This window comes from Ambystoma mexicanum, chromosome 10 (assembly GCF_040938575.1).
Source record: "Ambystoma mexicanum isolate Mex_15411 chromosome 10, UKY_AmexF1_1, whole genome shotgun sequence".
Lineage (NCBI taxonomy): Eukaryota > Metazoa > Chordata > Amphibia > Caudata > Ambystomatidae > Ambystoma > Ambystoma mexicanum.
The window spans coordinates 1,184,796,168-1,184,810,221 of NC_090932.1; the positions used below are offsets into that span (position 1 = coordinate 1,184,796,168).

The 14,054-nt window shown below is 44.2% G+C and overlaps 1 protein-coding gene across 1 annotated transcript in view; it reads left to right on the forward strand.

Annotated features, from left to right (window-relative positions):
- ZNRF3 (zinc and ring finger 3) overlaps positions 1 to 14,054 on the forward strand; it is a 606,087-nt gene that overhangs the window by 547,478 nt on the left and 44,555 nt on the right. The window contains exons 6-7 of the mRNA XM_069619170.1: positions 9,127 to 9,294; positions 12,640 to 12,742. Of these exons, the coding sequence (XP_069475271.1) occupies positions 9,127 to 9,294; positions 12,640 to 12,742 (271 nt within the window). The remainder of the gene's footprint in view (positions 1 to 9,126; positions 9,295 to 12,639; positions 12,743 to 14,054) is intronic.

The window sequence follows — 14,054 nt, forward strand, 5'->3', positions numbered from 1 at the left end:
AATGGCCACAGAAAACTCTTCAATGCTGTGTCCTCTCTGTCAAATCCTTTGGATTTCACATCAACACTAGGATCATATTCAACAAAAAAGCCAGCTTAGTTCTAACTTCTTTACTCTCTCACCACTGCAAACATTGAGACATATTCCCAAGGTCTGCCCGTATTCTAGCTTATCACAGGCAGTGCTTTGCTTACTCGCCTGTCCGAGTCATCCCTTAACCACTTGCTTTACATCATAACGCCACACTTCTGATAAAAGGGCAGGGTTCCTTTGACCATTTAACCCCAACCATGCTGGACTTCACTTGCTTTGCTTGCCAGCTTGCGTCATGTCTGCCTCCTGTTGCATCATTAACAAGACAGTAATAACCAAGAAAAGCCCCATCTCCAAAATCCAAACCCGTCACTCATTGACGCATGAAACAAACCTGTGAACAGTGCTCAATTCCAGGACGGTTCGGGATGTGGTGGACTCTGGTGAGTCTCGCGAAATTGTTCTCCCCCCTCCGACATAAGAACCCATTCTCACCCCCCACCATCCTCAAAAAACAGTATTTTGTTGGATGACACAAGAGAACCTCCGATTTTAGTCCAACTGCAGACTCTAAACTCTACTGGTTCAGCCTAGGCTTCAACTCTGAGAACAGGACTCGGTCCTCAACCACACTCCCCTTTCCTTGCACTCTTACACCATGCACATTGACTCCTGCCCCTGCCCTGCCCAAACACATGTAGAGACTTTGTCTGATGGCACCATCCCCACCACATTAACTTTGGGGAAGCCACTCAGACACCTCTGCGCAGCCTGTAATTTCTTCATTCTTATCCCACATCCGCCGTGCTCTGGAGCAGCGTTTTTCCCAGGTTCTCTGTGATAAAATGTGTAACCCGGGGGGAGAAAACCAGTGTCGCTGCCACAAACACAGGACAACACTGGTAGTCGGGACTTGGATACTTCCGACTTGTACTATCAAACACCAGAGGATTCACATGTGCCTCTTTTCACTTGGCCTCACTAATCGACCCTTGCCTTTTTTATTTTTATGCAGAACCGTCAACCACAAGACTGCCAACAAATGGCAGAGGTGCACTGTGTAAGACAACTTTTCGTTACATGTAAATTATCAGAATCTTGTACCCTTCCATCGTCAATGTTCCAAGAAGTTTCTCATTCGGTTTCCTGCCTTCAATACACTGATCTTTTTTTTTCTGAAGGTTGGTTCATGCTTTACAGATGGCAACAAAAAAATATACATAGGCAGAAAGACTCCACTCTATTTCATGTGTTATTCTTTGTGATGTTTTAAAATGTGGAGCTGAAATTTCGACATTAATATAGCTAAAAAAAAAATGGCTGATGTGGCGGTCCACAGGAGACCACTCAAGCTACCCAATTGAAAAGAACGCATTAGTTAATGCAAGATCCAGTAGGTTTATTGAACTAGTTTATGTACCACACCATGCAATGACCTACATTCACTGGACGACTTGACTGTGCATCACTGTCTGATTGAAGGACCTTTTGCTGTAGTACAGCAGGCAGGAGGTGGGGGACATTAACATAATGGATAAAATGCCTGATGACAGACACACCTTGTCACCAGATCAGTTTCTACCAATTCTAGGCAAGCACAGCTGGCTCAGAAGGACTTGAAATTCATGTGAGGGAACTTTCGAAGAAGACTGCGATTGTCACAAGAGCCAGGATGTAGTGTAAATATTCTGAAACTGCAAAGGAGGAGCTGGGTTCTATAGCGTTGATATAATTTATGGCAGAGGGTCGACTTTGCTGGTAACAGCCTGTTGCTAAGGCGAGGGACTGAGGCACGTTTTATAGACTTGTTTTAAAATTAAAGAAAGGCGCACCTGATTTTGATGCTCGCAATGAAAAATTAAACGTACCTGATGTATCGGTAAGGTGCATGTGACCGAAGTCCATTTTCTTTGTACAGTGGCGTAATTGGCACAGAAAAGGGTGTTCAAGAGAGTGGATTGGTATGGGAGACATGTCAGATAATATTTATTTTTTAATTTTTAAAGAAAGGCCTTAGCAACAAGGTCCTGTGTTCGCATTGTGCTAATGTAGCTGCCTGGGCAGTGCGGAGGGCTATGGCAAGAGCGGGTTGGGTTTGAGCAGCAATTGGGTTGCTTGGAATGCATGCCTCTAGTGAATAAAGCATGCACGGTGAGCAGCTTCAATGGCTGCGTGTCTCGATCAAGGTACTAGTGATAAATCCAGTGAGATGGGTAAGAGGTCTTTGTTCGAACCGTGCAGAATACAGCAACATTCTGCCTCATTGTGTCCAAGTTGGTTCTATTCGTGGTTTGATATAATCAAGCCAGGGAAGGAGTAATTGAGTCCACCCGATAAGACATCTTGGTCTTGGAGTACAAAGAGATCTCCCACACATCCTTGAACGAACTAGATTCATCAGAAACATGAAGTAGACACTTTGCCATGAGATTAGTATTGTGGAAATACTACCCATTTATTATTTACGGCCTTAAGACCACAATCCAGACGCAAAATCATCAGTGCGCCATTAAAGATAATGTACATAAAAAAATATCAATATATGCAAAAGGCTGAAAAATATTGGCTTCCAATAATTAGTGAAATTCTGTGCAAACACTTATTGCGTAGGCGCGTGTCCTGTCCACAGCAGCTAAGTCAAGGGATAGTTGCACTTCCAACAACATTTGGAGATTTTAACAGACAATGTAATGCTGGTACATTTCCAAAGACCCACAGTACATCCCATTCCATATGATATGCCTTCAAACATTAACCAAACTGACACAGAAAGAGAGCCCACCTTCCTTTCACAAGGGGTAATATAGTGAAAGCGTTTTCATCCAGAACAGTGTTGATCTGAATGCTCTACTAACCGGCAGCTCCCATTGTAAGTAAAAGTACCATTCTAGTTAAGGAAATGCTGAATAGCAAGGGTTTGAAGCTGGATAACCATGGTTCCAGATGTCAGAGTTTGAATGAACAGAGCAGAAGGCCAGTGGGATTTACCCATCAGCGTTTGCTGTTTTCTGGCTCTCTGCCACCCGGGTAATTGTCATTTGGTTGTTCGGTGTATTTGATTATCTGGCAGCTTGGGATAATCCAGATAACACCATTAGAAAAGTGCCTGTAGATGGGCCAATGAAACGGAGCAGGAGAAATCTACGCTACCGCTTTCCGCGAACTAAATATCAGGTAGATTGAGATTGTTTCTTAAGAATACTCCACCGTTGGATCAAGAGCCAAACATTCAAGCTGACCATATTTCAAGATGTCGCTCCATTACTAGAAGATGGCTTCATGATCGTGGATTTAAAGACCATGAACTTCCTTACCCTGATGCAAGAAGCATCTGAGATTCACGGTAAGTCTAATTACCTTCAGAGTTCTGTTTGGTATAAAGTCTGCCTTGTAACTAGTCAAAGTCTCTCCGCAGCAGCACACTTGAGGAGATGAGCAGTAGTTTTTCTATCCCTAGATGCTTTGATTGTGAAAGGACGGTCTGTCAGAATGCCAGCAAGTCATGTCAAAGGCAATATAGTCCTTGCATCAGCTGGGATGCATAGTGAAAATCAAGCCACACTTTTATCAGCCCAGTCCAAGAGATAAGTTTCTTGGAGTGTTGATAAATACCACAAATGCCAGAGCATGTCCATCACAGAATAGGGCACCACATTTTGAAAAGATAGTCCTAGCATGCTCAACATCGTTGTCCATGATGGTGAGTTCAAGAATTAGATTGTGGGTGTGTGATGGCGTTGTGCAGACTTTTAGTATCTGATGCTGGGCCACAAAGGTAACACTTAAAGAATGCTCATTTGCAGTGTCTCACTGCACCAGATGTGGCCTTTGACAGGAAAACCATTCTTGTTGGTGTTAAAATTGAGAGCAGTCAGTACACAAGAAATAATATATATCCCTGATCTGTTGATAAGGCAGGAGGACATCTGTGTTCCGGTCCAGAGTGTACTCCACTTCACAGCATGCGTCATGACCACATAGGCATCCGTAACTTAGACACCACCATAATGCACTGTTGAGTGTTTTATTGATCCAATTTTGAATTCTACTAAGGCTGCATCCTCTGATCTAACACCCCTTATTACACAATCCTGCACAAAAATTCTGGGAAAAGAAACTGGTTGTATTCAGGATTAATATTCTGTTTTATTAAAATGACTCCAAACCAAAGGTGGTCTCCGTATGCTGGGAAAGTCACCAACAATGTTCTACAATTACAGACAGCTTGTTTTACAGAAAAACAACCTGACTGTAAATATCTTGCTAATTTACAAAACATGAACATCCATTTGTCTAAACGAAATGTTTCATGTTACTTCATGCATATTATTTTCTTTAATATCGACAAGTGTTGCTATCGGAGACATAAATTAACTTTCTGTTAGTGTTTCTTTTATGCCATGGCAAATATTGGAGCCGGAGAAAACCGACTTCAAACATATATATGTAATACTCAAAATACATTTCCTCATTTATGTAGTCTTTTCATATATGCACATGGCGTTTGCTTCTAGTTTATTATGTATGTACAATACAAATTATGGTAGGTTTCATTATGCACCTATAGCTCTGTTTAGGGAAGCTGTGACTTAATTTTGGAGAGCACAAAATATAAATTCTATTGCATTACTTCGGAACATGAAATTTTGAAAGGACAGGAACCGTGCTTTCTTTTCTGCAATATCGCTAGAGATTTAAATGGTCATTTTAAATTGCATAATTTTCGGGGGAAGGAAGTGGACACGCCAATCTCCCTCTCATCCCACTAGAATGCTGTGTGTGTTTTATCAGAATTTCTGTATTTCAGTGACTATGGCTTCCATAGGCTGAAATGTATTAACCCATTGTAAAGATGTGGATTGTTGTTCCCCCGGTTGAAAGCTCCAGTGACAGAATACATTGGTGAAAACACTACATATAATTTACTTGGCTACTATCAATGTACAATTCATACTGAAAATGCTACAGCATTCTAATGTACATGTGTTCCCCAGTAACTTCCTTTCCAGTTCCGCCCCTGGGCCTACTAATAAAGAATTATTGACTGTATGTAGCTAATTGCGTTGGGGCTTTTATACTCACTTCTGGGTTTTTCTTTTAAGGCACAGAACTGTCATGGCACCTCAACTCCAGGCCCCTTCCACCCAGGATGCCCCTTAGTCTCTGCTTACATTCATCTCGGGGAATAGTGTGCTATTTAGGCAAAGTTCTGCTTCAGGCTTCTTCTGGACAAGGACACAGAGCCCTCTCATCTCAAGGTATTATGCCACTACCACACTCATCCAATCGGGACTTTCTGGAATCCCAGAGCACTCTACTTTCTACGGGTTGAAGCATATATAGAGCCTACATTTTCCTACAGTGTCATCTGACGGAATGTTTGATTGGTTGAGTGTTTCCATTGGTTTCATTGAGAAGTTGAAACTCAAGAGAAAAACACCCCTTTATTTGATGGGTCCAGCATATTTCAGACATGTGACAAAGGCTGTTCTAATTTTTCCCATCAATAAAACAGACATTTCTGGGAGAGCATACCCTGATCTTAATTGGTCACACGCTTCCGCAGCGTGCAAAATAAGTCAATATTAAGTAATTTTATTGATGAATATTAATATATTCCGTTTTTTTCTTGTAGCGTGGGGTGTGTTCTCCTGATTCTAAAACTATATTAGCTTTCTCTACAGACCAAATCATTGTGAAGTTATAGGGAGTGATTTGCATTATATAGTGCAAATATCTAATAACCATGGGTGGTGGAGGCCCATTTCAGCATTATTATTCACTTTGAACAGAGCTGGCTGGTGCTTTTGCTGTTGAAGGCACACATTAGTCATGCACAGATGTAATTTGTCGGCAAGTTAGAGTTCAAAAAGGCCAAATCTAGCTGGAACCTAGTTCTTTGATCAATTATGTTGAAGGCAGACTAGAGTCATGAAGCTGGATAGCGATCACATGATGCACATGACAGTCCCACACCTTCAAACTGATCATTTGTAATTCAATGTTTTTCCAGAGGGAGCCTTTATTGCAGTGGTTGCAGTCCACTAGTCTCAATCTATGTTTTTGAACAACAACTTTGAACTGCAGTTACCCTATAATGGACACTTAAGAACGAGCCTGGGCAAGGACTTGTGTATGTAGCAGACTATTTATAATACAAGTAAATACAATGTATACATTATTTCCAGCATTCTCAAATAGTCTCAAATTCCTGGTGCATTCAAAAGCACATGGGTCTTAATTTGCAGATGCATTGCAATATTTATAATGTAAAATTTAATTAGAATAAGTGTTTATTGGTTTATGCAAATTAACATCAAAATGCACTCTTGATTGCCACAGGACTTTAAAAGATGCACATCACAAATAAGAAAGGCTGTGTTTTCACTTAATATACATCACAACACTTCTCGCACGATGATCCAAAGCAGAACAGTAGGCCCTATGTGTATTTTTCCCCATCTTTATCAAATGTTTCACACCATTTTGGTTAAATAAATGTTCTTGATGGGTTCTGTGACGTTTTTATGGAATGGAACATTATATAAAGAAATGCCTGTATGCGCTTCACAGGTTCTGCACCCTTGGTATAACCGAGTTGTGAAAAGCACTTTATTAATGGATACAATAATGCACCTCCTGTTTTGGTTCAGCACACTGGATTACATTTTTACTCCATTTTCCCTACAGCACGGCACACACCATTTAAAACTCAAGGAGACCTGTTATGGAAGCACACTATACGGATGATCAGAAGAGCATAAATATGCCCTTTATTTAGTGCACAAGTGATTGATCTATTTCCTCCAGTACCATCCATTTGGCAGCGCATAGGAAAACGCAATGAAGTACTCTGTTTAGAATACCAGTGATGTTTTTTTAAAGGTTTTAAGAGACCACACCAAATAAAGCACCAGTTTGGGGGTTCCGTGTGGTTCTCACCAAGACCTCTGGGGCCATCGATTGAGCCAGCGTATAAATGGATTATCAAAGCTGTTCTGGAAGGTTGGTATTCTGGTGGCTGTCCTCTCTTGAAGATGGGTCAATGAACGTTTACCGGTCAAAGATTCATTTCCAGTTTTTCCTGGAATATGAATCTGTTAAGAGCAGGACTAACAATATTTTCCTTTTTCATTTGAGTTGAACTGTTGAGTAACTAGTCTTATTTGTAAAACCACACACTTTAACAACAAAGTCTTTATAGGTTAGGCACTCTGCTGACGTGCTAAGTTGATAAAGGTACAAAAGTCTAAACAGCTGTTTTAGGGTTTGACAAGCTGTCAACATCACTGCCATCACCACATTTTGGACACTGGGATCGATTATGCAGTGTAGCAAGTTATGCTATTACTTACCAGAGAAACAGCTAGAGGGTAGTCTTACTGGGATTATGTTGGCTGCAGTGGCTTTCCTCAGAAATGTTCTATAAAAAGACTTTTGTGGCTGCCAATTGGAGCTCTGTGCATGCATTAAGATTGTACTGCCTATAATCAAAACTTTATCAAGATGTGTTAGACGGCCAAGCAGTGCTTATACACTTATCTCCAGCCTCAAACTGGCCCGTTCTGTGGGGGTTGGTGCTCTATACAGAGCATGTGAATCTATAACTGATTCACTCTGCAAAGAACACGTTACTTACCTGTAACCATACTATTGCTACTTAATATCGGTTTTCGATTCACTTCTAACTCTCCCAAACACCCACTGAGTTTAAAGGAATGGGTTTGGGGTTCTTAAAATGAATTCAGAAAGGAGGCTTGACATGAAAATAATCCAAAGATGGTGCTGAGGGCTGGTGCACAGAGTGGGGTTCCAGTCATTTCCTTATGGAGTCTCGATGCAGCACACACATAGTGGATACCTATGGTATTTCTGCTTTTGTAGAACTCTACATCAATTCTGGATCCAAATACTAAATGACAGGCTAATGTACAGCATATGGATCTATGACCTAGACTAAGCTGCAAAGCTGTTACAGGTAAATACTTTTCTTGTTTTCATGACCTCCCTCTTGGGCTACAGTGTTCATTCTAAAGCTCTGGGTTATGTTTATATGTTGTATTCTCTTGTGTGTCACCTCATTCACTTGTGAAACTCTTCCCTGTAGTTCCACCATTTCACTGATGTTGGAGCGCTGAACTCTTTGCCATAGTCTGTTATTGGTCCAGATACATTAACTGTGCCACAAGTGTTAAATAGCATCCCTGCAGAGATTTTACACCCAGATCATTTCCCAGCAATCTGATGGCTCTCTATTTTAATAATTAATGATTGATAGGTCATGTCTAGGCTTCAAGCGCTCCTCAAGTGCGAGATCAAAGTTTGACTTTCTGCATCTTAATTCATAGCAACTGCTTTTTGATCCAATAAGATGCTTGTGTATTGTTCTAAAGTAGGACGGCAGGATATCTTTTTTCGGAGGCGTGTGCATGAAGAGCCTTTGAGTTCTTTCGCAGCGGCCCTGGATTTCCCCCTTCACACTGAATGCTCACAACACTCCCTCAGCATGCCACATGGTGCCCTGGAAATACCCAAGTAAATCCAGCAACTTTGAAGGAGCGCCTTCCCTTGCGATGGAATAACAAGTCCTCCCTTGATTCCATGCTCCTGCCTCTCTCCGTCTAACGGAGAACTCTGAAAATTGCTGCCTGGGGTGCTGGTACGCACAACCTCCTAAATACTGTATCTTATAATATGAAGAAGGTTGTCAATTGTGCATTGAGTAAAGTTGGTAAAAATGCTGAATTGCAGGCATTTAACCAATAATCCCATCCATGGTATAGGGTGTCAAGTTTCTATGGTGGTCTTGAGAAGGAAACTGATTTGCCCAACATGATAGTCATGACTTATGGAGTTTACTCACAACCAGTGCTTTACCGGCTGCTAGAGCCCTTTGTTTACGTGGATTGATTTGTGGGTTTAACATGGAGTTGGATCTCTCAGCGAGATGCCGTTGGGTGCTTAAGGGAAGTCTGTGGTAGGGGAAAGGGGAGAGAGCCCAAGGGGGCAGAGGGGAGAGAAAGAGGACTGGAGAAAAGAGCAGTCTTCAGCTCTGTTGAATTAGCGGTAATATGATTTTGTTTCTTTTCCCAGGACTCAATGAACAGGATGGCAGTACAGGCTCTCGAGAAAATGGAAACCAGGAAGTTCAAGTCAAAGGGCAAAGGCCACCGGGAAGGAAGTTGCGGAGCTCTTGACACGCTCAGCAGCAGCTCCACATCGGACTGTGCCATCTGCCTAGAAAAGTACATAGACGGCGAGGTAAGAGCAGCGCGGACCGAGGCCTGGGAAGCGGGAATACCGCACACCGGATGGAAGGGCTTTGGATCATCTGACCTAAGCACTGTCCAATGAGGGCAGAGAGTAGGGGGCCCCCATAGTACCAGACAGCATACATCTGTGCCTAGTTAAACGGGCCTTCTTAATAGGCATGAGCCGAACGTGTACTTGTGCCCCCTCCATCCTGCTTCCCCAACAAGTTGCCTTCGTTTTTTCTAGGTGTCCTTTTTCCTTCGGTGCCCCCAAGATTGTCATCAGTCTGAACTAAGTGCATATCTCAACATGCCCTTGAGTGCTGTTTTCATGGTATGTCCAGAGCGCCATAGTATTCTTGTTGGTCTGTTCTAGCTGATAATTCTCATCTGACTGCTGTTGGTTTATCCTTCTGCCCATGCTGGCTTGATTACCATTTCCTGGTGCGTTTTTAACCCAAGCTCTAGGAAAATGAGCATATTATTGCAATGTGCCCTTGGGTCCCTTTTTTTGTTTTTTTGCTCCTATCCCTGAAGCAGTTTCCTGTCACGCCCTCTGTGATTCTTTAATCTCTTTTTCGGGGGGGCACTTAATCTGGTCATCCCCAGAGCTCTGCCCTTTTATGCCCCAGAGAGATTCCTTGTTTGCACCCCCCTGGTTTAGAATCTGTCATACCGCGCTTTGTACTTCCGGTGCCGCAGAGCACTTACTCCTCCTGTGCCAATGACCGTGATATGGTTATGCAACCAAACATCCTGCATAAGCGAGTGATTAACCTGGTCTCCCAGCACACTTCCCTGGGTTATAATCCTGTGCGCTCGGGCATTTCCTAAACATACCTCCTTAACCTTCATCCTTATGCCCCCAGGAATGGTGGGGCTTTTTTTGTTTAGCCTACTCGAAGCAGGCGCCAAAGCAGAGCCATAAGCGTCCATTAAGAGCTCTCTCCTGAGTGACTAGCAGTCCATCTCGTGCATTCATTTCTGAATCTAGGGGGTGCAGTTTACACAATTCAAGCAGACAGTCTGGTAACATTTGAGCAGACCCCAAAGTATGCACACACATTCTTGCAGAGCATCGAGAGTACATAGTCTTCAGTGTCTGCCAGAGCTGGTGAGTGAGATCTGGTTACACTAAAAGATGGTGCTGCTTACCTGGCCAATGCGCTGAGGGCTCGGAGAGGTGAGTGATAGCCTAGTTGTCCATACGCGCAGCAAAAACACAATGGGAAGTGGAGGTGCTGATTCAGGAAAAGACTCATTACTCAATGATGATGATGGTGGTTGTGGTCCTGTCCAAGGACTTGGGTTTTGGTGATCAATAATGAAATAGCAGCCACTGCATGTGACGTCAGAAACTTGCTGGTATTGGGTGCAAGGTGTATGGGGGCAGGGAGGGTTTGGTTTGACTGAATCACAGGGAATCCCAGTACCTTCGAGACCACTGGGGGTATCCTTTAAGTTCCCCAGAAAGGGTCAGGAGACCAAGACCTACATACAGATTGGTGACAAAAAGGGTAGCCTGCCGTTGTTTAAAGGTGGCCATTTCTAAAGCAAGCTTTGGAGAGCTCAACCACACACCCCTCGGACACTGGAAAGACGTCTGATGTGCGCTTCTTTAGAATGCCAGGAGGCCCAGTTGTCAGGCAGGACGTTGGAGGCCCTCGTAATATGTGTGAAGCTCCTTAATATGCTTGGTAAGTGATGTGCCCATTGCTAGAAGGACCCTCGTGTCTAGGAGTCGTTCTACATTTCTTTTTTTGGAGGGAGGGGGCTCTTGAAAGGTTGGCCTGCTTTGTTGGAGGTTCTCTTTGCCACCAAAGCGTGTTAAAGTAGAGAAGGAGACTGCTCTTCTGGGTCCAAGCTTCCTCTCGGCTCCCTTGGCCTGGGCTAGACCAGTCCATACAGGTTTTAACTGGGATGGAGTAGTACTTGTTGGATTGCATACTAGATGGAATTGTAGATGTGTCGTGACGACGGGGATGTTTCCTGCCGGGGTTTCGGGGTGACCGTGAAGCTCTGGTTCATTTGATGTCCCTCGGGTCGAATCGCCATTTTGTTGCTACCTGCCTATTAACAATTTGATGTTGTGCAGGGCTCCTCTGCAGCCCTTTCCCGCCTCTTGACTGCCCCAAGAAGCAGCAGTGCCAGGAGGATGTGGTAGACTTAGTGAACAATGTACAAAAAATGTCTGATCTCTTACCCACCTCTTCTGATCCCCCTCCCCCAACCCCCATGTCGGACATGTGGTGGTGGGGGATCAGAAGAGGTGGGAAAGAGATTGGATATTAGTGGCCAACATGACCCATTCCAAACTATAGGTGCTTATCCAGTCCTGTTTTTTTCTTAGCTTTATGGAACTTGTAGTCCGAGCTTTATAATGAGAGAAGTGGAACTACAAATCGCAGAATGCAAAGAAAAAAACAGGACTGGATAAGCACCTACAGATTGGAATAGGTCATGTTGACAAGTCTGATTTTAGCGCCCCCAACACCAAAATGGGAACAATCCCTGGTAACCTGCCACAATCCCTAACTTCATACACTACACCCCCCTATCGTAACCCCGCCCTCCATGGGACAGGAATTCCCCGTGGATTGACACATTCTTCTTCCCACCCTTATATTTCCAGTTCCCTTACATCGCCACTGCAAAAAACAGAAACGATACCTATTGGGCTAGCGTCTTCCATCATGACCCCCATCCACCACCTTGCCCCGAAAGGGAATGCCACTCTCAATGCTGCCTATTTATTTATTTGAATTTTTAAAGCGCACATCAGCCCTGGGGCATCGTGGCGCTCCTGTACTCCCTTAAACAAGGCCCCTAAAAGCTGTTGTCCTGCCAGCACCCCTTAGCTTCCCTGTCCACTCCCATAATCCTCTGCAATGACCTCACAGTAGGAAGCTGTCATTCGAAAAGGGAGGAGGCCATATTCCAGATACGTGTACGCTTTGTGCTCACAGATCATGTGTACTTTTATGCGTCTGCTCTAGAATCTAAATTATTTTTTTTCAGTGGGAAACGTGTGCAAAATATCGTTTTACGGTGTAAAATCGGAATGTTTGCTCAAGATAGTCAAATCGACCCAGCAAGTCGAGAATCTGGACTTCCTGTGAAGCCAGGATTAAAGGCAATCCTCGTGTTACAATAATAATTAATGGTGGAAGGTCATATCAAACGTGAGCGTGAAAAGCTTGTGGGATTTGATAGCGGCACACAACCCCTGCAATACTCTGCATCCCACCCGTCCCCAAAGCATTTGGTGTTTGTTGCATGACCCCAGCATCCCTCCCCACATGTTCTCATAGTCCTGACGCTGGTTTTTAATCCCGTTCTGCTTTCTTCCTCGCAGGAACTCCGCGTCATCCCCTGCACCCATCGCTTCCACAAGAAGTGCGTGGACCCCTGGCTGCTGCAGCACCACACCTGCCCTCACTGCAGACACAATATAATCGGTAAGTCATGCGCATAGCTGCCTTACTCGCCTGACTGCTTTGGACGAGGGGACCACCATAGTCCGCAAACGGAAATCCTGCCGAATGGGAAGCGCACATATGTGCAAATACGTCTCTCTTCTGCCACCTAGTGACCGATTTCCAGAACAGTATTTAAAAAATAAATTGGGACGGTGTCTAAATGGCCTCTAATCCCTGGCCAGTGCATTCCAATTGGCAATTGTGTACCTGGAAAGCTGGCGTGGATTCTGCTGAGGCTGCTAAGGAGTGCGATATTACACGATGACTCTAGAAGTCGCGTGTGCCACTTGTACTGGTGTCCGGTGGACATTTAGTGCAGGAGTCGTCGAGCGTGGGCAATTGTTGGGACAATTGTGCCACTAAATGGAAGCAGTGGTGCAGTTCTAATTTAAAGGTGCTCGGAGGAGTGGCAGTATTCCGACGTGTGAGGAGGGCGTTTCAATGGCAGGCTGGGATGACTGGAAATTGCCTACCCTCTTGAGGTCGTGCAGGGGGTTTGGGCATAGGTGATATAGGGAACCGACTGACATATCCCAGCTCTCCCTCCTTGCTTTTCACGCCCCTATTTTCTCTGCCTTCCTCCCTGGCCTCTCTCCTCCAATGAGAGTTCTGTAGTTGTTTTCCTTTTTTGTTTGTCAGCTGAACTGTAGCCCTGCTTCTATGTATCGAGCGTCCGTTTCTTTTTGTGTGTGTGTAAATGTCATCACCCTTGTGGTAATGGGCCGTTTGAAATATGCGGCCGGGCCTGCACAAGACCCAACGATGCATTCCACTGCTTGCCCAGAGCCCTGGGACACAGTCGGCTGGCCTAGCGGGTGCTTGTTTGGGTTGGGGGTTCCGGGAAAATTGAGTTTGATGGTGTTGGCAAAGTTCAGAAGTTTACAGAGAGCGGTTGGCTGAAATCTCCACGAGAGTCAAAATGCGTTTGTTATAGTACAACTCGCTGTGGACCAGGGTATTGGCAGAGTTGTGACTAGTGGGGGTAATTTTCTTTGGGCATCGAAATAAGTTGGGGTGGTTTTCTTTGAGGGTCGATACGCACTTGGTAGTGGTAGGGTGTTTGCAGGCAGTGCTCTTCCAGCTGGCACTTATTGGCATGCTGTTGGGATCTCTCCTAGGGCTTGATGGTGGCGATTATCAACTGCACCCAAGATGCATTGGGCTTCTCCCCATTGGTGTCATCAGAAATAGCACTTCATCACAGTTGACCATCCTCACCTGACTGTTCCTAGAATTCTTGGTTGGTGGCCTACTTGATAGTTTTGAAAGCATTTGGTACCTGTGGTGATAC